Here is a 27,686-nt window from a genome sequence, read left to right as displayed (position 1 = left end):
AATTCAAATTTCACCAGGTACCATGCTGGAAATTGAACCTATGTCCCAGAGCATTAGCTCAAACCTCTGAATTAATAGTCTAGTGGTATGCACCATAGAAAGCATCTTATCTGGATGTATCACAGCATGGTATGGCAACTGCACTTTCTAAGACCGCAAGAAACTACAGAGAGTCATGAACACAGCACAGCCCAGTCCATCACACAAACCAGCCTTCTGTTCAATGACTTCCACTACCTCAGGAAAGCAGCCAACATAACTAAAAGACCCATCCCACCCCGGTTATACTCTCTTCTACCATCTTCTATCAGGCAAAAGATATAAAAAGTTAAATACACATACGAGCGGATTCAAAAACATTTTCTTTTCTGCTGTTATCAGACTCTGAAAGGACCGCTCAAATGTTAATGTTGATCTCTCTGCACCTTCTCTTTGGCTATAACACTGAATTCTGCTCTCTGTTCTGCTACTCTGATACACTTTTGTATGATATGATCTGCCTGTAGAACACACAAACAACACTTTTCACTGTATCTCGGTACATGATAACAATGAATCAAACTCTCTCTCTCCCCACATCAATAGTACCAATATTTCTAACATTTAAATGGAATTTCTATTTGATCAAAGCAGAGACTCATTTGACTGAGCAGAATCATATATTGGAAAATCTGCTGTATTACATAAAACATACACAAGGTCATATATTTGATTTGTGAATTGCACCTGCCACCAAAGAGGCTCTGCAATAGTGATGCAGAGTTTTACATATTTTGCGGTGATTGAATTTCAAAGCTTAACCTTGAAAATTTTAAATAGATTTTTTACTCATCCAACTGAGCTGTACGAATAGCAATGAAGAAAATTGTCAAATAAATGTTGTGAAACTTGAAAGGATTCAGAAAAGATTTACAAACATGTTACCAGGACCGGAGGGTTTGAGCTACAATAGGCTAGGGCTGAGGGGTGACATTATAGAGGTTTATAAAATCAAGAGGGGCTTGGATAGGGTAAATAGACAAAACTAGAGGGCATTGGTTTAGGGTGCGAAGGGAAACATTTAAAAGGGACCAAAGGGGAAACCTTTCACCCAGAGGGTGATGGGTGTATGGAATGAGCTGCCAGAAAGAGTGGAGAAGGCTGGTACAATTACAACATTTTAAAAGACTTCTGAATGGGTATATGAAAAGGAAGGGTTGAGAGATATGTACCAAGTGCTAGCAAATGGGACTAGATTAATTTAGGATTAGATTACATTACAGTGTGGAAACAGGCCCTTCGGCCCAACAAGTCCACACCGACCCGCCGAAGCACAACCCACCCATACCCCTACATTTACCCCTTACCTAACACTACGGGCAATTTAGCATGGCCAATCCACACTGTAATGTAATCTAATCCTAAATTAATCTAGTCCCATTTGCTAGCACTTGGTACATATCTCTCAACCCTTCCTTTTCATATACCCATTCAGAAGTCTTTTAAAATGTTGTAATTGTACCAGCCTTCTCCACTTTTTCTGGCAGCTCATTCCAAAGCTGCACATCTTTGGAGTGTGGGAGGAAACCAGAGCACCCGGAGGAAACCCACACAGACATGGGGAGAATATGCAAACTCCACACAGACAGTCACCTGAGGCGGGAATTGAACCTGGGTCTCTGGCGCTGTGAGGCAGCAGTGCTAACCACTGTGGCCACCGTGCCACCCTGGTCGACGTGGACAAGTTGGACTGAAGGGTCTGTTTCTGTGCTGTACATCTCTGAGTCTATGTTCCATTAGCATTTGTAAAATTAAATTAATATTCATATAATTAATGATGGATCCTTCAGTAATGAAGACCTTCTGCTTAAGTGATAGCCAATTACAATGAGGAAAATAGTAACACTCTATTTTAAACCGGTCATAAAAGAAAATTTTCAATAACTCACCAATTACACTGTGCTCCTTACTTCTCATTTCTTCAATTTCAGATCTCTTCTCTACATTGTTACTGTGATCAGTTTGCTCTCTCCACAGATTTTTTCTAAGGCTACGGCTGAACAACTGATGAGAAATGAAATTTTAAAAACTTATAATTAGTAGTATGTACAAAGTTGTATTATTGCACATACACACCTGAAGAATAGGATATAAAAAGTACTTTTAATGTTTTGGCACATACAATTGCCCTAAAAACTTAAAACCTTAATTTGCAATTGCAGCATAACTGAAACAACATTCACCTGCAATGTAAACAAGCCTGCAGAACACAGTGGACTCAGTGAATTTTAAGAGACTACTTCTAATTTGAATAAAAATGACTTGCATTTATAGAGTACTTTTCATGACCTCAAGATATCCCAAAGGTGCTTTACATGAATTAAATATTTTTGGAATGTAATCACTGGTGTAATGCAGCCAATTTGCAAGCTGCAAGCTCCAACAAGAAACAATAATCTAATGACCAGATACCTTTTTTTCAGTTGGTGAAAAATGGGCATCAAGAGTCTAATCAACAAAGAAAAAATGGTGAGGTAATCCATTGGTGCAGAAGCTTTTGAAGATCCTGCTGGTTACTTGACAGCGATTTTTCTCTGACCACCTTTTTATATGCTAATTTTTACAGAAAAGTCAAAAGAAACAGCAGGCATTTTGTTGATTACACAACTGCATAAATGTGGCATATTCTAACATAATCATATAGGACTGGTCACATAAGTGACAATATAGGTATCTAGCTACCTAACATGTTTTTGAAAATAACAACCACTTCATACAAAGATGCATAGTCATGGATCTCCCATCTGATCACAAACTCTGCTTAAAGAACTCTGCTTCAATCTATTCATGTTCCACTGATGCTTTTTCCATGGTGTCTACCAACAGTTCCTTGCAATAATCTGTTTAATCTATTTGAGCCTTTGAAATAGAAGGAATGAAGTCTGCTTCAAAATAAAACAACAGTGTTATTGTGTTATGGCATAGAACTAATAATCCAAAGAACTGGACTAATGATCCATGTCAATGAATTCACATGCCAACTGGGGAATTTAAATTCAATAATGAAATAAACTTGGAATAATTACCCATTAAATCCCATCTGGTTTACCATGTCCTTCAGTGAATTAAATCTACTGTTTTACCTGTTTTGGCCTAGTTATGACTCCAGACCGATAAACAGGTGATTGGCTCTGAACTGCCATCTGGAATGACCTAACAAGCTACGGAACTGTATTCGAAAAAGCAGCTCATCATCAGTGAGAAAATTAATAAAGCCAAAGCACAAAGGGATCTGGGAGTGCTAGTCGAGGATTCTCTAAAGGTAAACATGCAGGTTGAGTCCGTGATTAAGAAAGCGAATGCAATGTTGTCTCTTATCTCAAGAGGGTTGGAATATAAAAGCAGAGATGTACTACTAAGACTTTATAAAGCTCTGGTTAGGCCCCATTTGGAGTACTGTGTCCAGTTTTGGTCCCCACACCTCAGGAAGGACATACTGGCACTGGAACGTGTCCAGCGGAGATTCACACGGATGATCCCTGGAATGACAGGTCTAACATATGAGGAACGGCTGAGGATACTGGGATTGTATTCGTTGGAGTTTAGAAGATTAAGGGGAGACTTACTAGAGACGTACAAAATAATACATGGCTTGGAAAAGGTGGATGCTAGGAAATTGTTTCCTTGGACACAGCCTTAGAATTAGAGGGGGTCATTTCAGAACAGAAATGCGGAGACATTTCTTCAGCCAGAGAGTGGTGGGCCTGTGGAATTCATTGCCACGGAGTGCAGTGGAAGCCGGGACGCTAAATGTCTTCAAGGCCGAGATTGATAGATTCTTGTTGTCTAGAGGAATTAAGGGCTACGGGGAGAACGCTGGTAAGTGGAGCTGAAATGCGCATCAGCCATGATTGAATGGCGGAGTGGACTCGATGGGCCGAATGGCCTTACTTCCACTCCTATGTCTTATGGTCTTATAGTTCTCAGGGAAACTTAGGAATGAGTAATAAATGCTCACCTTGCCAGGATTGCCCACAAACCATAAACTAATTTTAAAAATTGAAGGTGGCATCCCTGCTATTCTGAATATATTTCTTAATTAAACACAAAGCAAATTAAAGGTGGATATTAGAAGCCAAAAATATACGTAACGTTGTAAAATAATCATCTAGATGCTCCCTTTATTCTTTCATTGTGTATTCTATGCACACTAGAAGTTAAACCTAGTTCTGATCAACATGCTGAGAAAAATCTCATGATTCATGTTCCCTCCAAATGATCTTTCTGAATTCAAAGCATTGTGATGTAGGCTGATACTAGTTTACACATTCTAGTATTCCACATAAAGCCTCCACCTCATGGGGCAAGAGATGGTTGAACAGTATTCACTACCCTAATACCATCCAGTTTACCATAAACTCCCTGTTGGAGTTGGTTAACAGGAACCTCTGGTACTATGCGTAGCCTGGTCATAGTTTCCGTTACTTTCTCTTACTAGATTATAATCCTATTTCTCTCCAAATCAAATCAGCTGTTTTAATAAAGCTGAAGTTTTTTATAGGGTATTTTAGTCTTTTTTTAAAAATGGTCTGTGGGTGGAAGAGGATAGTTTATTGTTTTTTTAAAAAGATCCATCAGAAATAATGGACTAGTGAAACAAATTGCCCTTTAATGACAAGCTATTCTTAATTTTCACCGAACTATGGTACCTGCTTAAAAAAAACACAATAAATTACCTTTAATAATCTGTAATTTATTAATGCTTGGGCAGGCTGAGAGTTGAGCCTTTCAACTCCACCTGTCTCTTTCCATATCATCAGCTTCTTAGTAGGTGGAGCCAGGTCTATTGTTGTGATTATGTCCGAGAAGTCCTCAATCTGTTCACGAATGGTTTTACTATCAAGCTCCTTAACATAATCCACAGTAAGCTTTCTCCTCCTCTTACCTCGCTTCCTTTCTGAAGAGACTAACAAGACAAGAACATCAGTGTTACCAATTACAAGTCTCGAGTCTGCCACTTATGCTGTCACTATGGGGCAGAATCATATGCTTTTGATGGGTGGGACTTTTGTTCCCAGCAGGCAGCTTGATAACAAAGAAAGACTTATTGGTCTAAACTGGCTGCTTGGAATGAGTTATGGCAAGCCTTCTTTTGAAGAGTTTCTGCAGGTGGCCTACCAACTTTTAGACAAGTGAGTGAAGCACCGAACAAAAATGAAAGATTCTGTCGAAGTATACAATTCACATGCATCAAAGACTTGCAGAAAATGAATGCCATCGCTGAACATTTGCTTGAAATATAGCAGGGAAGGAAGCTTTATGCAACGGAAGCTGCAAATTTTATTTGGTATTAATGTAAATAATATCTCATAGCTACAGTCTATTGCTTTCTTTTATTGGTCAGAATATTGAGTACAGGAGTTGGGAGGTCATGTTGCAGCTGTACAGGATATTGGTTAGGCCACTGTTGGAATATTGCATGCAATTCTGGTCTCCTTCCTATCGGAAAGATGTTGCAAAACGTGAAAGGGTTCAGAAAAGATTTACAAGGATGTTGCCAGGGTTGGAGGATCTGAGCTATATGGGACAGGCTGAACGGGCTGGGGCTGTTTTCCCTGGAGTGTCAGAGGATGAGGGGTGACCTTATAGAGGTTTACAAAATTATGAGAGGCATGGATAGGGTAAATAGGCAAAGTCTTTTCCCTGGGTTCAGGGAGTCCAGAACTAGAGGGCATAGGTTTAGGGTGAGAGGGGAAAGATATAAAAGAGACATAAGGGGCAACTTTTACACGCAGAGGGTGATATGTGTATGGAATGAGCTGCCAGAGGAAGTGGTGGAGGCTGGTACAATTGCAACATTTAAGAGGCATTTGGATGGGTATATGAATAGGAAGGGTTTGGAGGGATATGGGCCGGGTGCTGGCAGGTGGGACTAGACTGGGTTGGGATATCTGGTCAGCACGGACGGGTTGGACCGAAGGATCTGTTGCCATGCTGTACATTTCTATGACTCTATTCTACATATCATTCTTTCATTAATCATTCTGCACTGAGAACTTATTTTCTTTGCTATCAATGTCTTGAAGCTCATTATGTTATGGTCACTATTATCTAGTTGTCTCCCTACTTTTTTACTTCTCATCATGTGGTTCATTTATCATGATTAGATCCAATAGCCAATGTTCCTTTGTGCTTTTCACCTATTAGGTTAAAAAACAGTCCTATGCAGGGTACAGGAAGTCCATTCTCATGTCTCATTTATTTACCTCAAATGTCCATTTAATACCAGGATAATTGAAATCCTTGTGATTATCATTTTATATTTTTTCACTCAATTCCTTAATTTATCTGCATATAATTTCCTCCATCTCTCTTCCATTATTAGATTGTCTCTAGATTACACCAATTAATACAAATTAAACCTTAGTGTTTTCAGGGGATCCATATGCGTTTCATTGCACTGCAAATTCTACTATCATTACATTATCCCAACTACAATAAAGCTGCTGCATCTCTACTTTTCTCTCTCTTTTCCAAATGTTACACCCTGCACTGTGTAATTCTTAGTCCTGATTTTTCCGCAGCCAATTTTTAGCAATCCCAGTGTCTGGTTTCACCTAGTGCATGATTGCCTTCAGAGGTCTTGTTTTATTACAGATACTGTGTGCATTGTTGTACTGGTGTTTAAACTCCTTTTTAATAAAATTCTCACTTTGTGTAAACTTTTTAACCTTTTGCTTTATAACTATCTTTTCCTTTGCCATCAATGACTTCCTCTATGTTATTGTTTCTTGCATTTCTGTCCTGTTTTGTTTATCCTGCATGTTTCTTGTAGATCTCTCACCTCATGACAACTTTAAAGCTTTTCCTCCCTCACTTTATAGCCTTCTGGGAGTCTGACCCCATTTTAGTTTGGGTGGAGCCTTTAATGGAGGATCTTATTAACTCAGTTATAACTCAGAAAAACAGCAGACCATTAAGGGGTCATGGCAGCAAGACAGAAGTTCTATTCTGATCTTCTGAGGACAGACTACAGAAAACCCAGTGGTGGAACAAATTATTGCATATGCTAGAATCTGTAGTGAAAATAATAAATACTGGAGATCACAGCAGGACAGACAGCATCCATGGAGAGAGAGAAGCTTATGTTTCGAGTCTAGATGACACTTCGACAGATGAAGAGACAGATAAAGAGTCATCTAGACTTGAAATGTTAGCTTGCTCTCTCTCCATGGATGCTGTCTAAGCCGCTGTGATCTCAAGCATTTGTTATTTTCACAACAGAAAACCAGTTCCATTAGCTTTGGCGTGTTATCAATAATGAGCACAGAAGAACTCTTGTAACTGTTATACAGTCAATATGAAACAGAAAGAGGCTATTTGGCTCATTGGGTTTATGCTGGTTCTCTGCAGAATAGTCCAGTTGGACCCAATTGCCACTCTATTCACACAGCCCTGCAAGTTTCTTTCCCTCAAGTGATTATTCAATTTCATTTAGAAAGCACTGTCTCCACTTTCACAACTTTCATTGGCACATAGTTCCAGATCATTACAATTCACTGAGAGATAAGGTTCTTTCGCACATCCCTCCTAATCCTTCTACCATCAGTTAATGGGAATAGGTTATCTTTGTAAATTCCATTATAATCTTGTACCTGCTATCAGATTTCCCCTCAACCTGCACTATCTGAAAGAGAACATTACAACTTTCTTTGAGCTAATATTGTAAATTAATTCCTGGAACCACTCTGATTAACTTAAATATCAACGATCACATTTTCACAAGCTAAGGGAGATAGTCAAGTCAGGTAATTTCTAGACTTGGCAGACTCACTTCAGTAGAGATTTGTATTTCGAGGAGAGGGGTGAAGGATAAAGTTGGGAATCTAACCCAGAAACAAATTGAAAATAGACAATAGGTGCAGGAGTAGGCCATTCTGCCCTTCGAGCCTACACCACCATTCAATATGATTATGGCTGATCATCCTTAATCAGTATCCTGTTCCTGCCTTATCTCCATAACCCTTGATTCCACAATCCTTGAGACCTCTATCCAACTCTTTCTTAAATGAATCCAGAGACTGGGCCTCCACTGCCCTCTGGGGCAGAGCATTTCACACTGCTACCACTCTCTGGGTGAAGACATTTCTCCTCATCTCTGTCCTAAATGGTCTACCCGTATTTTTAAGCTGTGTCCTCTGGTTCGGCACTCACCCATCAGCGGAAACATGTTTCCTGCCTCCAGAGTGTCCAATCTTTAATAATCTTATATGTCTCAATCAGATCCCTTCTCGGTCTTCTAAACTCAAGGGTATACAAGCCCAGTTGCTTCAGCCTTTCAGTGTAAGGTAATCCTGCCATTCCCAAAATTGACCTCGTGAACCTACGCTGCACTCCCTCAATAGCCAGAATGTCTTTCCTCAAATTTGGAGACCAGAACTGCACACAGTACTCCAGGTGTGGTCTCACCAGGGCCCTGTACAGCTGCAGAAGAACCTCTTTGCTTCTATACTCAATCCCTCTTGTTATGAAGGCCAGCATGCTATTAGCCTTCTTCACTACCTGCTGTACCTGCATGCTTACCTTCATTGACTGGTGTACAAGAACACTCAGATCTCTCTGTACTGCCCCTTTACCTAAATTGATTCCATTTAGGTAGTAATCTGCCTTCCTGTTCTTGCCACCAAAGTGGATAACCATACACTTATCCACATTAAACTGCATCTGCCATGCATCTGACCACTCACCTAACTTGTCCAGGTCACCCTGTAATCTCTTAATATCCTTCTCACCCAGTTTAGGTATCATCAGCAAATTTGCTAATGTTATTACTAATACCATCTTCTATATCATTAACATATATTGTAAAAAGCTGCGGTCCCAGTACTGATCCCTGCGGTACCTCACTGGTCACTGCCTGCCATTCCGAAATGGAGCCGAAATCACTACTCTTTGTTTCCTATTAACCAACCAACTTTCAATCCAAGTTAGTACTTTGCCCCCAAACCATGTGCCCTAATTTTGCTCACTAACCTCCTATGTGGGACTTTATCAAAAGCTTTCTGAAAGTCCAGGTACACTACATCTACTGGATCGCCCTCGTCCATCTTCAGAGTTACATCCTGAAAAAATTCCAGAAGATTAGTCAAGCATGATTTCCCCTTCATAAATCCATGCTGACTCTGACCTATCCTGTTATTACTATCCAGATGTGTCGTAATTTCATCCTTTATAATAGACTCCAGCATCTTTCCCACCACTGAGGTCAGACTAACTGGTCTATAATTTCCTGTTTTCTCTCTCCCACCTTTCTTAAAAAGTGGTACAACATTAGCCACCCTCCAATCCGCAGGAACTGATCCTGAATCTATCGAACTCTGGAAAATAATCACCAACGCATCCACGATTTCTCGAGCCACCTCCTTCAGTATCCTGGGATGTAGACCATCAGGCCCCGGGGACTTATCAATCTTCAGACCTAACAGTCTCTCCAACATCAATTGCTGGCAAATATAAATTCCCTTAAGTTCAGGTCCTTCAGCCACTGTTACCTCAGGGAGATTGCTTCTGTCTTCCCCAGTGAACACAGATCTGAAGTACCAATTCAATTCTTCTGCCATTTCTTTGTTTCTCGTAATATATTCCCGTCTCTGTCTTCAAGGGCCCAATTTTAGTCTTAACCATTTTTTTGCCTTTCACATACCTAAAATTTTTTTTACTATCCTCCTTTATATTATTGGCCAGTTTACCTTCGTACCTCATTTTTTTCTCTGCGTATTTCCTTCTTAGTAATCCTCTGTTGTTCTTTAAAAGCTTTCCAGTCCTCCGTTTTCCCACTTATCTTTGCTATGTTATACTTTTTCTCTTTTAACTTTATATGTTTCCTAACTTCCCTCGTCAGCCACGGCCACCCATGCCTCCTCCTAGGATCTTTCTTCCTTTTTGGAATGAACTGATCCTGCAACTTCTGCATTATACACAGAAATATCCGCCATTGTTCCTCCACTGTCATCCTTGCTAAGGTATTGCACCATTGAACTTTGGCCAGCTCCTCCCTCATAGCTCCATAGTTCCCTTTATTCAACTGAAATATTGTCACTTTTGATTTTACCCTCTCCCTCTCAAATTGCAGATTGAAGCTTATTATATTATGGTCACTACTTCCTAATGGCTCCTTCACTTCCAGGTCCCTGACCAATTCTGGTTCGTTGCACAATACCAGATCCAGAATTTGCCTTCTCCCTGGTCGGCTCCAGCACCAGCTGTTCTAAGAATCCATCTCTGAGGCACTCTACAAAGTCTCTTTCTTGAAGTCCAATACCATCCTGATTCTCCCAGTCTACCTGCATGTTGAAATCCCCCATAACAACTGTAGTAACATCTTTGCGACAGGCCAATTTCAGCTCCTGATTTAACTTACATCCAACATCCAGACTACTGTTTGGGGGCCTGTAGATAACTCCCAAGAGGGTCTTTTTACCCTTAGTATTTCTCAGCTCTATCCACACTGACTCTACATCCCCTGATTCTAGGTCCCCCCGCGCAAGGGACTGAATATCATCCCTTACCAACATGGCCACCCCACCCCCTCTGCCCGTCAGTCTGTCCTTACAATAGCACGTGTAGCCTTGAATATTCATTTCCCAAGCCCTGTCCACTTGAAGCCACGTCTCAGTTATCCTCACAATATCGTATCTGCCAATTTCCAAGAGCCTCAAGCTCATCCATCTTATTTCTAATGCTTCATGTATAGTATTTTAAATTTGTTACTGCCCTCACCCTTCCCATCAACTCCTATTTCACTCAACCTTACAGCATGATCCCTTTCTGAGTTTTCTGCCTCATTGATACAGTTCTCTTTCTTGACTTCCCTTGTTCTAACTTTCCCTCCAATTTCCTTCTTAAACAATCAGTTTGTCCCCTCCCTCCCGCTACTTAGTTTAAACGTAGCTGCGTTGCAGTAGCAAACCTGCCTGCCAGAATGCTGGTCCCTAACCTATTCAGGTGCAAACCGTCTCTCTTGTAGAATTTATGCTTACCAAAAAACATACCCCAGTGATCCAAGAATTTAAATCCTTGCTTCCTGCACCAGTTCCCCAGCCACACGTTCAAGTCCATTATCTCCCTGTTTCTGGCCTCACCAGCCCGAGGAACTGGAAGCAAACCGGAGATAACCACCTTGCACGTCTTGCTTTTCAGCCTTCTTCCTAGTTCTCCGAAGTCCTGCTGTAGTATGTTCCTCCTCTTCTTCCCGACATCATTTGTGCCGACATGTACCACCACCTCTGGCTCTTCACCTTCGTCCTTGAGGATTTCCTGCACTCTCTCTGTGATGTCTTTAACCCTGGCACCAGGAAGGCAATACACCATCCTTAAGTTCCGTCTGCTACCACAAAAACCCCTATGGAGTCCCCTATTACCACGGCTCTGTGCGATGTCCGACCCTTCCGCTTTGCCTCCACGCCAACTTTTGATTAACAGACCTGGTCGCTTCGCATACTGGCAGTGTCATCTGTCTCTACTGTTTCAAAAGATTCAACTTGATCCTGACAGGTACTTCCCCCAGGGTCTCTTGCACCTGTCTCCTCTCTGACTTCCTCATCGGTTGCTCTCTTCTGATACAATTGGTGTAATAACCTCGCTGAAGTCTTGTCCACAAAGATCTCGTTCTCTCGGATGAGCCTAAGGTCCTCGAGTTCTTTCATCAGTGCTGCAGTATGCTCTGTCAGTAGCTGAATGTGCACACACTTTCCACACTTATACGAGCCAGGCACACCAGAGTCGTTGACCTCCCACATTAAGCACGTAGCACACTGAACCAGCTCGGCAGTCATGCGTTCACCCTCTTCAATTGTGACATAATCCTTGTCAAAGACTCCTGAGCTAAAGCCTCACTCTTCAATCCACAGGACCTTCCTTGGACCCTCTTTTTGGGGCAAGTCTGTGGACTTTTAATTTAGGTTGGGGGAGGCCCTACTTTGTAGGACCTGGGATCTAGAACACACCCACTCAAATAACAATCACTTACCATCCCGACCGGCTTTGCGCTCTGCCTTCACTTCCGCCCAGCTCCCGCCGCTCTCTGATGCGAAAAACACTCATACAGGTGACTGAATGCCAGGGCAGGTGGTTAAAAGATCAACCTCACAGCTCTTTGTTTTAAGTTTCAGACCGTCTAACATTCACGACCCATCACCTCCAATCCAATCATCGCCACACCCTTTTTGCCAACTCATGCCCACCTATTAGCCTTTATTTCATGCCAATTTACCCCGTTGCCACCAAATGCAGATTTAAACATCCATGCTGAGATTAAATAAAGGTCTAAAGTATTAATAAGTGCATTCACACAAATTAAAAGAAGCACTCCCATTCATGAAAGCCCATTCAAAACTTATAACTCTTCTCAAGTGTTTCACCACACGTTTTTAAAAAATGTCCCTTTAAGACCCCAATATCAAAACAGTTAAAATTTTAATAACCTCTTTGAAGTCTCAATCAAACTGTGAACTTAGGATCCCACCACTTCACTGAGATAATTAGAGTTTTTGAAAAGCAACTAAGCATAATCACAAAGTGAAAGTCCTTGGAGAACTGCTATAAGACTTTTTTTCAGCAGCCACTGGATATTAAAGATGAAGCTGTAGTAGTAGCCCGAATATAAGGGCTAAATAATTTAAATTGTAATTTTTCCTATAACAGTAAGTAAACCCCAGATAAACTTGTACCAAATTAACTCGGTGCGCCATAAGGACAGGTGTCAGCAATTTCTCCAGGTGAAATGAAGTGACAGCATTGACATAACATTCAGAAAGGTCTTGGAGTCAGAGAGGATTAGGAGTGGACAGATACAGATAAGAAATAACAATACTAGGCTACAACAAGATTAAGGGATCCCTGACAGGATAAATACAGTATTCAACTGTGACTTGTAATGTACCTCTGTTTCTTATTTTTGTACAAAACAAGGTTGCAAATTGAATAATGGGACGTTTACATGATGAAAATGATACAAAGACATTTTTTTCTGTATTCTTGGTTGTGTACCTTATGCTCTCCAGGTGTGTAATATACAATTGCAAACTTGTGTTGAGGCTCCTATGGCCAGTTTTTAAAAGTTACCACAACAAAGCTAAGGAATTCCACTGGAGAAGTTCTGCCAAGAACCACAAACATCTTTCTTTGTGCTCAACTGAATGTCAAACAGTGGAGAGACTTCCACCTCATTTTCATTGATTCCAGTTTTGCTGGGGTTCCTCATTAGTAGACCCTGTCAAATTATGCATTGTTATCAAGGGAAGTCATTCACTTCCCTAAAAGTTAAGTTCTTTTATCCAGTTGTGGACTAAGACTGTAGCAAGGTTAGAAGCTGGAGGAGTCTGGTCAGACTGAAACTAAGAGTCAGTGAGCAGGATAATGGCTGCTTCATAGGCTGGCACTTTCCTTCACTTTGCTGATACTGTAGTAATTGGCATGATTGGATGCATATAGTTTTTTGTGTTCAGGTCATAATGGGACAAAATGGGACAAATTTGTAACTGTAATGGAACAGTGTGACTAGGGGAGTAGTTAATATTAGAGCACAAGTCTTCAGTACTATTGTCAGAAATTTGTCAATGCTGTGAGGATGCTGCTCTTTTAACACGGCTATGTTGCCCTCAGTTTTTTTTCAGATGGGTCATAAATGCAGAGTTGCTGAGAGGTGTAGGTTTGAAGCGTTCTAGGGCCAATTTGATTGTAGCTAACAGATACTGCCTCAGAAAAAAGCTTTTCAAGTTAAAATAAACTTGTACAATGAAGGGGGAGTGGCCAGTTCTACCAGCTCAGCTTTTCTCTGGTTTGGTTTGGTTTTACCAAGCAGTCAGTTTTGAGGCTGCTGGTCCAAGAAACTGCTACAAGTAAGAAAATGTTCCATGCTGAATCTGCCTGCCATCTCTCTCTCTCCTGTAAGACCCTGTGTTTGATTTTACCTTTTTTTTTGCCAAGGGACGTTTATGGGGATTATTGCAGGAATTTGGAACAGCATCATTAAGTTGAGATAATCTGTTGGGTTTTGGGATAGGTTAAGTTATTCTCTATTCTGATCCCTTTTGTTTGTGTTAAGTTCTGTTTTGTTTAAAACTAAGTAGTTGGGCCAGCTGCATCACTCCTGGAATATACACTTACACCTGCTTAAAACAACTAGCAAAGTTCAGGTCCGAACTACTTTCTTGAAATGATTTGAGGTGGTCTGGCCTGGTCCATAACAATGCCTATACAGCCTTTGCAGTATCCAGTGCCTTCAGACATTTCTGATATAATGTGGAGTGAAATTAATTCAAAGGTCAGCATCTGTGATGCTGAGGACATCAGGAAGAGGCTGAGGTAGAACATCTATTCAGCACTTCTAGCTAAAGATGCTTAACTTGTGTCTTTTGCTTTGCCTTGGCTCCTGGATCATAGTGTTAGGGACATTTGTCAAGCCTCATCCTCCACTGAGTTGTGTAATTATCCACCACTGTTCACAACTGGATGTGGCAGGACTGCAGAGCCTTGATCAGGTCCATTAATTATGGAATCTCTTAGCTCTGTCTATTACAAGATGCTCACACTGCTTGATATGTAAGCAGTCCCGCATTGTAGTTTTACAAACTTTATATTTAACTTTCAGGTATGTCTGATACTGCTCCTGGCACGTCCTTCTGCTCTAATCATTGAACCAACTTTGATCCCCTGGTTTAATGATAATAGCAGATTAGAGGGTATGTGGCACCTTGAGGTTTAAACTGTTTGAACCCAGCCCTGCGTTCAAATGGACCTGCTGAATATATTTCCTTCATGTACATATTACATAATACCAATAAGCACTGGATTTGTTCAAATTGAGAGTGAGACTTCCACATCCAGGTCCTTTGCACCATTTCTAAAGGTCCATGACTCCAAGAAAATCTGAGCTCAAACATTCTGAATGCTATGTCATTGAGACATACCAGGTAAGGAACAACTAAAGCCAGTAATATCACATCCTGGTACACTTAGTTTTCCATTAAATCAAATGGTTGTTCATTTTTCTTTTAATTGACGTACATGACCATTGCTGGGATGTCTTGCATAGTCTTGCTATGCTTGACACAAAGTTATAGTTCACAAAATTTAAGTGTAAGACTCTGTTTTGGCAGCCGAGGGAGTTAGTTTAGCTCAGTTGGCTGGGCAGTTGCTTTGGAGAAAGTGAAGACTGCAGATGCTGGAGATCAGAGTCGAAATCTTTCCCTTAGGCACCCCAACACACACAAAAGAAGTTGCATCAAGACACTGTTAAAAAGGGCCACAACACACTGCAGTACACCAGAACTGCAAAAAGAGGAAGAAGAACACCTATACAACGTATTCGCCAAAAACGGATACCCCCGCAATTTCATCAACAGATGCCTAAGAGAAAGACAACGGAATGAGGACATGCCACAACCCAAAGGACTAGCTACATTACCATACATCAAAAACATTTCTGAACTGACAGCCAGACTACTGTGACCACTAGGACTTATAACAGCACACAAACCAACAGCCGCTCTCAGACAACAACTGACCAGGACGAAGGACCCGATACCCAGCATGAGCAAAACCAATGTGGTGTACAAAATCCCATGCAAGGACTGCACAAAACACTACATAGGACAAACAGAAAGACAGCTAACGATCCGCATCCATGAACACCAACAAGCCACAAAACGACACGACAGCTATCCTTAGTAGCCACACACTCAGATGACAAGCAACATAAGTTCGACTGGGACAACACTACTATTATAGGACAAGCCAAACAGAGAACAGCCAGGGAATTCCTAGAGGCATGGCACTCATCCAGAGATTCTATCAATAAGCACATCGACCTGGGCCCAATATACCGGCCACTGCAGCGGACAGCTGGAACTGACAACCGGAAGCGGCAAATACAAATCACTATAAACGCCGGAGAAAACATCACAGAAGCGCTTCACAGGAGGCTCCCAAGCACTGAGCATGTCACCTAGACAGGGGACGAAACGTCTGCAACACAAATTCCCAGCTCGGCGAACAGAACCACAACAAGCACCCGAGCTACAAATCTTCTCCCAAACTTTGAACCTGGACCTCCCAGGAGTAACCTTGGAACAGGCCTCTCTTCTTAATGCCCCCTTGATAGTTCAGGAAATACAGGAGGCAGCTCGGCAACTTCAGAGTGGGAAAGCGCCTGGCCCTGATGGTCTTCTGGATGAGCTTTATAAGGAGTTTATTGGGATTCTGTCAGGGCCGATGTTGGAGATGTACAATCACTCCTAATGCACGAATGCCGACCACCATCTTTGAGAGAAGCTAATAGTTCCTTAATTCTTAAGGGGAGGGTTCTTGAGGATTGTGCCTCCTACAGGCCCATTTCTCTGTTAAATTCAGATTTCAAGATTCTGTCCAAGATCCTGGCGCTGAGATTGGAAAGGGTGTTGCCCCATTTTATTAAAGAAGACCAGACAGGCTTTATAAGGGGCCATAGGTCCTCTATTAACATTAGAAGGTTGCTGAATGTGGTCCAAGTTTGTCAGCAATGATCGCTTCAGGGGTTGGTGATTTCCTTAGATGCAGAGAAAGCATTTGACCGGGTGGAGTGGCTGTATCTTTTTTATGTCTTAGAACAGTTTGGGTTGGGTGGGGGCTTTGCTAGGTGGGTGGACGTTTTATATTGCCACCCTCTGGCCATGGTCAGGGTGAAGTCTGGGAATTTTACAATTGGTCGGGGTAGTCGGCAAGGCTGCCCCCTCTCACCGTTGTTGTTTACGTTGGTGATAGAGCTGCTGGCAGAGGCCATTCGTCAGAACGTCCACATAATCGGTCCGGAAGTGGGATTGAGGGCACACAAGATTACACTGTATGTGGATGATGTCCTTCTGTTTTTATCAAATCCGATGACCTCCGTACCCCATTTGATACAATGTATCAATTCATTTAGGGCTATTTCAGGATATAAGATTAACTTTGCAAAATCGGAGGCTATGCCTTTGGGGAACCTTAAGGATGTACCAGAAGTTGAAGGTGGACCTAAATTCCCTTTTAAGTGGTCACGGGCAGGGCTCCGGTACGTAGGCATTTTTATTACCCCCAAGTTTGATCTGTTACTTCGGACTAACTTTGCTCACTTGCTCGACAATATTAGGCGAGATCTCCAGAGATGGGAGGCTCTTCCAATTTCATGGCTGGGCCGAAAATCTCTTATTAAGACAAATGTTCTTCCTCGTTTGCTTTATCCTATGCGTATGCTCCCTATAATGTTTCCCAGGTTAACGCTGCGGAAGCTTATGGGGTGGTTTGGTTCCTTTGTCTGGCATCGTGGGCGGCCCCTCATCAAACTTACTAAGTTGCAGTTGCTTCAAGGAGGTGGAGGAGTTTATTTCCCTGACATCAGAAGGTATCAATTGAGTTCCCTGCTGTCCTTTGTCTGCGATTGGGTAGGTAACGATCCAAACTCAATATGGCTGGATATTGAGGCCTCCCAAGCAAAGTGTCCTTTTATTAACCTTATTCATGGATAAGATGAGGACAGTTATGGACCACTGCCAGAACCCCATTGTCATTAGTAGTCAGGGCTTGGAGGGCAATGTGTCAGAGTGAGGGTTATTTATCCAAGACTTCGTCACTTACACCTATAGTTGGCATGCCAGGGTTCAGACCAAGGATGATGAACTCAGGGTTCAAACTATGGGCAGCAAGAGGAGTTTCTAGTTTGGGAGACTTGTTTGAGGGAGAGGTCATGATGTCTTTTGAGCAACTGAGCTGCAAATACGGTTACCCAGCAGAGGCCTTTTCCGTTCTTTTCAGGTTAGGGATTTCATCCAGAAGAAGAATACGCTTCTCACTAAGCCCTATAAACCCGATACAGAGACGTTGTTGCTACGTTCCACAATCGCCCTTTCGGTTAGTACCCTCTATCGCCTGCTGGATGGCAGAGCCTGGCAAGATATTAACCAGTTATGAGAAGTCTGGGAGCAAGAGGTAGGAGTGGAGATCTCTTCTGAAACGTGGGAGAACATATTGGAGAATACTCAAAAGATCTCAATCTGTAATAGGACATGTGCTACGCAGTTAATAGTTCTGCACAGGACTCATCTGGCAGCAAAACGTCTGGCAAAGTTTAAAAAAGGGGCATCTTCAGTGTGCCCCAAATGTAAAATAAGTGCAGGTACTCTTACCCATTGCTTCTGGACATGCCACAGGCTCCATGTTACTGGAGCATTGTGGCGGGAGAGATAGGGAGGGTATTGAGGGCTGAAGTCAAAGTAGACCCGATATCTCTCCTCTTAGGTCTACCGAATTTACCATCTTTAGACAGGCATGGGAAGAAACTATTTAATATTCTTGCATAGTGTGCACGGAAGAATATTCTGATGAATTGGGTATCTGAGAACCCTCCGGACTTGCTGGGATGGCAGAAATTAATTATAGAGCACATTCCCTTGGACTTTTTTTAACAATGGTGCACCACACAACAGACCAATTTTATAAGACATGGCAGCCCTACTTGAGTTATTTGGAGACAGATTTGTCAGTTGTCTTAACTAGGGCGTTTGTTTAACCAGGATGGTTAGATTTGTCAAGCCCTGGGCCCTGGAGGGGGTCTCCTGAGTTAATACAGGTATATATGCAATGCTCCTGTTCCTCTGTTTGGGAGCTTTGCGCCGAGCATAGCTGTTCTGTATTTTGTGAGGTTTTTTTTTGCTTTTTTTTGGTGTTGCTTTGCACAGTGTTAGGGTTTGTTTTGTATTAGGTAAAAACAATGACTGCAGATGCTGGAAACCAGATTCTGGATTAGTGGTGCTGGAAGAGCACAGCAGTTCAGGCAGCATCCAAGGAGTTTTGAAATCGACGTTTCGGGCAAAAGCCCTTCATCAGGAATACAGGCAGTGAGCCTGGAGCGTGGAGAGATAAGCTGGAGGAGGGTGGGGGTGGGGAGAAAGTAGCATAGAGTACAATGGGTGAGTGGGGGAGGGGATGAAGGTGATAGGTTAGGGAGGAGACGGTGGAGTGGATAGGTGGAAAAGGAGATAGGCAGGTAGGACAAGTCCGGACAAGTCATGGGGACAGTGCTGAGCTGCAAGTTTAGAACTAGGGTGAGGTGGGGGAAGGGGAAATGAGGAAACTGTTGAAGTCCACATTGATGCCTTGGGGTTGAAATGTTCCGAGGCGGAAGATGAGGCATTCTTCCTCCAGGCGTCTGGTGGTGAGGGAGCGGCGGTGAAGGAGGCCCAGGACCTCCATGTCCTCAGCAGAGTGGGAGGGGGAGTTGAAATGTTGTGCCACGGGGCGGTGTGGTTGATTGGTGCGGGTGTCCCGGAGATGTTCCCTAAAGCGCTCTGCTAGGAGGCGCCCAGTCTCCCCAATATAGAGGAGACCGCATCGGGAGCAACGGATACAATAAATGATATTAGTGGATGTGCAAGTAAAACTTTGATGGATGTGGAAGGCTCCTTTAGGGCCTTGGATAGAGGTGAGGGAGGAGGTGTGGGCGCAGGTTTTACAGTTCCTGCGGTGGCAGGGGAAAGTGCCAGGTTGGGAGGGTGGGTTGTAGGGGGGCGTGGACCTGACCAGGTAGTCACGGAGGGAACAGTCTTTGCGGAAGGTGGAAAGGGGTGGGGAGGGAAATATATCCCTGGTGGTGGGCTCTGTTTGGAGGTGGCGGAAATGTCGGTTGGGGATAGATGTTTGATTACTCGAGGTCAAGTCGGCATAAGGAGGGAGGAAGTGTTGGGTATTCTAAAAGGCATTAAGGTGGACATGTCCCCAGGTCCAGATGGGATCAATACCAGGTTACTGGGGCCTTAACAGATATCTTTGCAGCATCCTTGAACACGGGTGAGATCCCAGAGGACTGAAGAATTGCTACGGTTGTTCCCTTGTCTAAGAAGGGTAGCAAGGATAGTCCAGGTAATTATAGATGAGTGAGCTTGACGTCAAGGGTAGGGAAGCTGCTGGAGAAGATACGGAGGGATAGGATCCATTTACATTTGGAAGAAAATGGGCTCATCAGTGATAGGCAGCAAGAATTTGTGCAGGGAAGCTCATGTCTTAACAACTTAATAGAATTCTTTGAGGAAGTAACAAAATTGATTGATGAGGGAAGGGCTGTAGATGTCATATGGACTTCAGTAAGGCGTTTGATAAGGTTCCCCATGGTAGGCTGACAGAGGAAGTGAAATCGCATGATGTCCAGGGAGTCTAGCTAGATGGATAGAGAACTGGCTGGGCAACAGAAGACAGAGAGTAATAGTAGAAGGGAGTTTCTCAAAATGGAAAACTGACCAGTGTGTTCCACAGGGATCAGTGCTGAGACCACTGTTGTTTGTGATATACATATGTGATCTGGAGGAAGGTATAGGTGATCTGATTAGCAAGTTTGCAGGTGACATTAAGATTGGTGGAGTAGCAGATAGTGAAGGAGCTGTCAGAGAATGCAGCAGAATATAGATAGATTAGTTGGGCAGAGGAATGGCAGATGGAGTTCAATCTGGGCAAATGTGAGGTGATGCATTTTGGAAAATCAAATTCAAGAGCAAACTATTTGGTAAATAGAAAAGCTCTGGAGAAAATTGATGTACAGAGAGGTCTGGGTGTTCAGATTCATTTTACCCGGAAGGTGGCAACGCAGATAAATACAGTGGTCAAGAAAGCATACAGCATGCTTTCCTTCATCAGACAAGATTTTGAATACGAGAATTAGCAGGTCATGAACTTGATCAACAAACACATTGACTTGGATTCCATTCACCACCCCCTGAGAAAAAGGAGAGGAAATGACATCACTACAGGAAATGATGCCACAAACCCAAGGAAATCTAAACACATAAACAAAAAGCAGGCTATGCCACCAGTGCTTCATCCAGAGGTTTACGGGTGATGTCACCGAGTATGGTGACGAAACTGCCGAAAACGAATCTTCCAGCTTAGCGAACAAACCTACATTCAGAACCTCAACCTGAGCTACAAATCTTCTCAAAACTCGCTAGGTCATGTTACAGTGTATAGGACTTTGGTTCGGCCACATTTGGTTTACAGCCTACAGTTCTGGTAGCCCCATTATCAAAAGGATGTTAATGCTTTGGAGAAGGTACAGAGGAGGTTCACCAGGATGTTGCCTGGTATTAAGAGAGGTTGAGTAAATAAGGATTATTTTCATTAGAAAGGTGGAAGTTGAGGGGTACCTGATTGATGTCTACAAAATCATGAGAGGTATAGACAGGGTGTATAGCAAGAAGCTTTTTCATCAAGAGTGGGGGACTCAATTACTATGGGTCATGAGTTCAAGGTGAGATGGGAAAAGTTTAAGGGAGATATGCGTGCAAAGTTCTTTACACAGGGGGTGGTGGGTGTCTGGAACAGGTTGCCAGCAGAGGTGGGCATGATAGCATTATTTAAATATATTGAGACAGGTACATGAATGGGCAGGGAGTGAAGGGATACAGATCCTTGGAAAATAGGTAACAAGTTTAAATGGTGGATCTGGATGGGTGCATGCTTGAAGGGCCAAAAGTCCTGTTCCTGTGCTGTAATTGTTTTTTGTTTTTGTTTTTGTTTGTTCTTTTATCTACTTTGCCTCAAAATTATCCAAGGACTCTGCTCCCAATATCTTTTCAGAAAGAGTGTTCCAAAGATTCAGGACCCTCAGAAAATATTTTTGCTTCTTCTACTTTAAATGGAAAACACCTGATTTTTAAAGTTAACGTTAGTTCTAGATTCTTTGGTAAGAAGGACCCTTAGCATCTTTGCAGAAAAAAGACATCCCAATAACTCTTCTTCAGAAGATCCTGAGAAGATTATGATACCTTACATTCCAGAGCGCAACAGTGTTAACTCCCTTCCTATATTGCATGTCACTGAACTCATCTCTCAGGATCTCAGCAAACCATTCCTAACAGATTCCAGAAGCTTAATCTCCACAGCTTTAGTGCTCACTTGATTTACCCAGGTACAGATTGAAGTCATCCACAATAACTGTATTGCCCATCGTACATGTTTTTAGTTTTCTAATTAATACTGTACCCTAGTACCACAGCTATTTGATTGCCTGTAAATAATTCCAGCTAATATCTACTGCCCCTTACTGTTTCTTAATTTCACCTAAAGAAGTCCACACCTTGTTATTGTGATTTGATTACAGCCTTGCTTCAAACATGAACAAAAGAGGTGAATTCCAGTGGTAAGGGGTGACAGCCCTTGACATCAATGCTACATTCCTCCAAGTGTGGCAACATAGAGCTCTAGCAAAACTGAAATCAATGGGTATCAGGGGGAAAACTCTCCAGTGGTTAGAGTCATACCTGACACATAGGAAGGTGGGTGTGGTCAGTCATCTCAGCTTCAGGACATCTCTGCAGGAGTTCTTCAGAGTAGTGTCCTCCTTCAAGATTTTCAGTTCCCCAGTCCCCAACGCATCTTCACCATGGACAAGTCCATGTACACATCCATCCGCCACGATGAAAGCCTCCAAGCCCTCCATTTAGAGTCATAGAGTCAATAGACAATAGGTGCAGGAGTAGACCAATCTGCCCTTGGAGCCAGCACCACCATTCATTATGATCATGGCTGATCATCCTCAATCAGTATCCTGTTCCTGCCTTATCCCCATAACCCTTGATTCCACTATCCTTAAGAGCTCTACCCAACTCTTTCTTGAAAGTATCCAGAGACTTGGCCTCCACAGCCTTCTGGGGCAGAGCATTCCATACACCCACCACTCTCTGGGTGAAGAAGTTTCTCCTCAACTCTGTTCTAAGTGGCCTACTCCTTATTTTTAAACCGTGTCCTCTGGTTCGGGACTCACCCATCAGCGGAAATATGCTTCCTGCCTCCAGAGTGTTCAATCCTTTAATAAGCTTATACGTCTCAATCAGATGCCCTCTCAGCCTTCTAAACTCAAGCGTACAGAAGCCCAGTCGCTCCAATCTTTCAGCGTAAGATAATCCCGCCATTCTGGGAATTGACCTTGTGAACCTACGCTGCACTCCCTCAATAGCCAGAATGGCTTTCCTCAAATTTGGAGACCAAAACTGCACACAATATTCCAGGTGCGGTCTCACCAGGGTCCTGTACAGCTGCAGAAAGACCTCTTTGCTTCTATACTCAATTCCTCTTGTTATGAAGGCCAGCATGCTATTAACTTTCTTCAATGCCTGCTGTACCTGCATGCTTGCTTTCATTGACTGATGTACAAGAACACCTAGATCTCATTGTACTGCCCCTTTACCTAACTTGACACCATTTAGGTAGTAATCTGCCTTCCTGCTCTTGCCACCAAAGTGGATAAACACACATTTATCCACATTAAACTGCATCTGCCATGCATCCGTCCACTCACCTAGCCTGTCCAGGTCACCCTGTATTCTCCTAACATCCTCCTCACATTTCACCCTGCCACCCAGCTTTGTGTCATCAGCAAATTTGCTAATATTACTTTTAATACCTTCATCTATATCATTAATGTACATTGTAAAAAGCTGCGGTCCCAGCACTGATCCCTGCGGCACACCACTGGTCACCGCCTGCCAATCCGAAAGGGAGCCGTTTATCACTACTCTTTGTATCTTGTCAGCCAACCAATTTTCAATCCATGTCAGTATTTTGCCCCTAACACCATGTGCCCTAATTTTGCTCACTAACCTCCTATGTGGGACTCTTTCAAAGGCTTTCTGAAAGTCCAGGTATACTACATCCACTGGATCTCCCTTGTCCATCTTCAGAGTTACATCCTCAAAAAATTCCAGAAGATTAGTCAAGCATGATTTCCCCTTCATAAATCCATGCTGACTCTGACCTATCCTGTTACTGCTATCCAGATGTGTCGTAATTTCGTCCTTTATAACTGACTCCAGCATTCTTCCCACCACTCAGGTCAGACTAACTGGTCTATAATTCTCTGTTTTCTCTCTCCCTTTCTTCAAAAGTGGGACAACATTAGCCACCCTCCAATCCGCAGGAACTGATCCTGAATCTATAGAATATTGGAAAATGATCACTAATGCATCCACGATTTCTAGAGCCACCTCCTTCAGTACCCTGGGATGCAGACCATCAGGTCCCGGGCACTTATCAGCCTTCAGACCTAACAGTCTCTCCAACACCACTTCCTGCCTAATATAAATTCCCTTCAGTTCAGGTCCTTCAGCCACTATTACATCTGGGAGATTAGATCTGTCTTCACTGGGGAAGACACGAGCAAAGTACCAATTCAACTCTTCTGCCATTTCTTTGTTCCCCATAATAAATTCATCCATTTCTGTTTTCAAGGGCCCAATTTTAGTCTTAACCTTTTTTTTCTTTTCACATACCTAAAAAAACCTTTACTATCCTCCTTTACATTTTTGGCCAGTTTGCCTTCATACCTTATCTTTCCTTTGCGTATTTCCTTTTTAGTTATCCTCTGTTGTTCTTTAAAAGCTTCCCAGTCCTCCGATTTCCCACTCATCTTTGCTATGTTATATTTTTTCCCTTTTGTATTTATATGGTCCTTAACTTCCCTCGTCAGCCAAGGCCACCCATGCCTCGTCCTAGGATTTTTCTTCCTTTTTGGAATGAACTGATCCTGCATCTTCTGCATTATACCCAGAAATACCTGCCATTGTTGTTCCACTGCCATCCCTGCTAGGGTATTACACCATTGAACTTTGGCCAGCTCCACTCTCATTGCTCCATGGTTCCCCTTATTCAACTGAAATATTGTCACTTCCAATTCTACCCTCTCCCTTTCAAACTGCAGATTAAAGCTTATTTGTATTGTGGTCACTACCTCCTAATGGCTCCTTTACTTCGAGGTCCCTGATCAAATCCGTTTCATTGCACAACACCAGATCCAGAATTGCTTTCTCCCTGGTAGGCTCCAGCACAAGCTGTTCTAAGAATCCATCTCGGAGGCACTCCACAAACTCGCTTTCTTGGGGTCCAGTACCATCCTGATTCTGAGGAGAAAGTGAGGTCTGCAGATGCTGGAGATCAGAGATGGAAATGTGTTGCTGGAAAAGCGCAGGTCAGGCAGCATCTAGGGAACAGGAAAATCGACGTTTCGGGCATTAGCCCTTCTTCAGGAAGAAGGGCTAATGCCCGAAACGTCGATTCTCCTGTTCCCTAGATGCTGCCTGACCTGCTGCGCTTTTCCAACAACACATTTCCATCACCATCCTGATTCTCCCAGTCTACCTGCATTTTGAAATCCCCCATAACACCTGTACTACTATCTTTGCGACAGGCCAATTTCAGCTCCTTATTCAACTTACACACTACATCCAGGATACTGTTTGGTGGCAAGGAGAAAGTGAGGACTGCAGATGCTGGAGATCAGAGCTGAAAATGTGTTGCTGGAAAAGCGCAGCAGGTCAGGCAGCATCCAAGGAGCAGTAGAATCAACGTTTCGGGCATGAGCCCTTCTTCAGGAAGGGCTCATGCCCGAAACGTCGATTCTACTGCTCCTTGGATACTGCCTGACCTGCTGCGCTTTTCCAGCAACATATTTTCAGTACTGTTTGGTGGCCTGTAGATAACTCCATTCGGGTCTTTCTACCCTTAGAATTTCTCAGCTCTATCCATACTGACTCTACATCCCCTGATTCTAGGTCCCCCCGCGCAAGGGACTGAATATCATTCCATACCAACCGGGTCACCCCACCCCCTCTGCCAGTCAGTCTGTCCTTACGATAGCATGTTTATAGCCTTGAATATTCATTTCCCAGGCCCTGTCCACTTGAAGCCACGTCTCAGTTATCCCCACAACATCGTAACTGCCAATTTCCAAATGTGCCTCAAGCTCATCCACCTTATTTCTAATGCTTCATGCATTCATATATAATATTTTTAATTTGTTACTCCCCTCACCCTCCCTGTCAATCCCTATTTCACTTGACCTTACGGCATGATCCTTTTTTGAGTTTTCTGCTCCATTGATTCCGTTGTCTTTCTTGACTTCTCTTGTTCTAACTTTCCCTTTAACTTCCTTCTTAAATTTCCAGTTTGTCCCCTTCTTCCCCCCGCCCCACTACTTAGTTTAAATGCAGCTGTGTTGCAGTGGCAAACCTACCTGCCAGTCAGAGATGTACAGCACAGAAATAGACCAACGTGTCCATGCCGACCAGATATCCCAACCCAATCTAGTCCCACCTGCCAGCACCTGTCCCATATCCCTCCGAACCTTTCCTATTCATATATCCATCCAGATGCTTTTTGAATGTTGCAATTGTACTAGCCTTCACCACTTCCTCTGGCAGCTCATTCCATACACATATCACTCTCTGTGTGAAAAGGTTGCCCCTTTGGTCACTTTTATATCTTTCCCCTCTCATCCTAAACCTATGCCCTCTAGTTCTGGACTCCCCCACCCCAGGGAAAATACTTTGTCTATTAACTCTATCCATGCCCCTCATGATTTTATAAACCTCTATAATGTCACCCCTCAGCCTCCGACGCTCTAGGGAAATAGCCCTAGCCTATTCAACCTCTCTCTATGGTTCAAATTCTCCAACCCTGGCAACATCCTTGTAAATCTTTTCTGAACCCTTTCAAGTTTCACAATGGGCGGCACAGTGGCACAGTGGTTAGCACTGTTGCCTCACAGAGCTAGAGACCCGGGTTCAATTCCCGCCTCAGGTGACTGACTGTGTGGAGTTTGCACATTCTCCCCGTGTCTACATGGGTTTCCTCCGGGTGCTCCGGTTTCCTCCCATCATCCAAAAATGTGCAGATCAGGTGAATTGGCCATGCTAAATTGCCCGTAGTGTTAGGTGAAGGGGTAAATGTAGGGGTATGGGTGGGTTGTGCTTCAGCGGGTTGGTGTGGACTTGTTGGGCCAAAGGGCCTCTTTCCACACTGTAGGTAATCTAAATCTTTCCGATAGGAAGGAAACCAGACTTGCACGCAATATTCCAACAGTGGCCTAACCAATGTCCTGTACAGCCCTAATATGACCTCCCAACTGCTATACTCAATGCTCTGACCAATGAAGGAAAGCATACCAAACACCTTCTTCACTATCCTATCTACCTGAGACTCCACTTTCAAGGAGCTATGAACCTGCACTCCAAGGTCTCTTTGTTCAGCAACACTCCCTAGGACCTTACCATTAAATGTATACGTCCTGCTCTGATCTGCTTTTCCAAAATGCAACACCTCGCATTTATCTAAATTAAATTCCATCTGCCACTTCTCAGCCCATTGGCCTATCTGATCAAGATCCCGTTGTAATCTGAGGTAACCTTCTTCACTGTCCATTCTACCTCCAATTTTGGTGTCACCTGAAAACCTCCTAACTATACCTCTTATGCTCACATCCAAATCATTTATATAAATGACGAAAAGTAGTGGACCCAGCACCGATCCTTGTGGCACTCCAGTGGTCACAGGCCTCCAGTCTGAAAAACAACCCTCCACCACCACCACCTGCTGTCTTCTACTTTTGAGCCAGTCTGTATCCAAATGGCTAGTTCTCCCTGTATTCCACGAGACCTAACCTTGCTAACCAGTCTTCCATGAGGCACCTTGTCGAACGCCTTACTGAAGTCCATTTAGATCATATCTACCACTCCACCCTCATCAATCTTTTGTTATTTCTTCAAAAAACTCAATCAAATTTGTCTCTTCCTCTCACGCGGTCCCAATCAGTAACCTTCCACCGATACCCTCATCTGCCTGGCTGAACTGGTCTTCACCCTTAACAACTTCTCCTT

The 27,686-nt window shown here is 43.1% G+C and overlaps 1 protein-coding gene and 1 long non-coding RNA gene across 2 annotated transcripts in view; one reads left to right on the top strand and one right to left on the bottom strand.

The window, feature by feature from the left end:
* The window catches only part of LOC122559883 (double-strand-break repair protein rad21 homolog), a 151,539-nt gene that overhangs the window by 51,902 nt on the left and 71,951 nt on the right, over positions 1–27,686 (bottom strand). Inside the window, exons 9-10 of the mRNA XM_043709990.2 lie at positions 4,716–4,945; positions 1,929–2,043 (exon numbers count right to left, since the gene is read on the bottom strand). Of these exons, the coding sequence (XP_043565925.2) occupies positions 1,929–2,043; positions 4,716–4,945 (345 nt within the window). The remainder of the gene's footprint in view (positions 1–1,928; positions 2,044–4,715; positions 4,946–27,686) is intronic.
* Positions 1–27,686, top strand: part of LOC148147606 (uncharacterized) — a 138,109-nt gene that overhangs the window by 80,966 nt on the left and 29,457 nt on the right. The window lies entirely within an intron of this gene.

This window comes from Chiloscyllium plagiosum, unplaced genomic scaffold, assembly GCF_037043375.1.
Source record: "Chiloscyllium plagiosum isolate Xiang-an unplaced genomic scaffold, Cpla_swu_hap1 HiC_scaffold_15, whole genome shotgun sequence".
In the NCBI taxonomy this organism is placed as follows: Eukaryota; Metazoa; Chordata; class Chondrichthyes; order Orectolobiformes; family Hemiscylliidae; genus Chiloscyllium; species Chiloscyllium plagiosum.
This window is presented reverse-complemented; position numbering and strand designations above follow the sequence as displayed.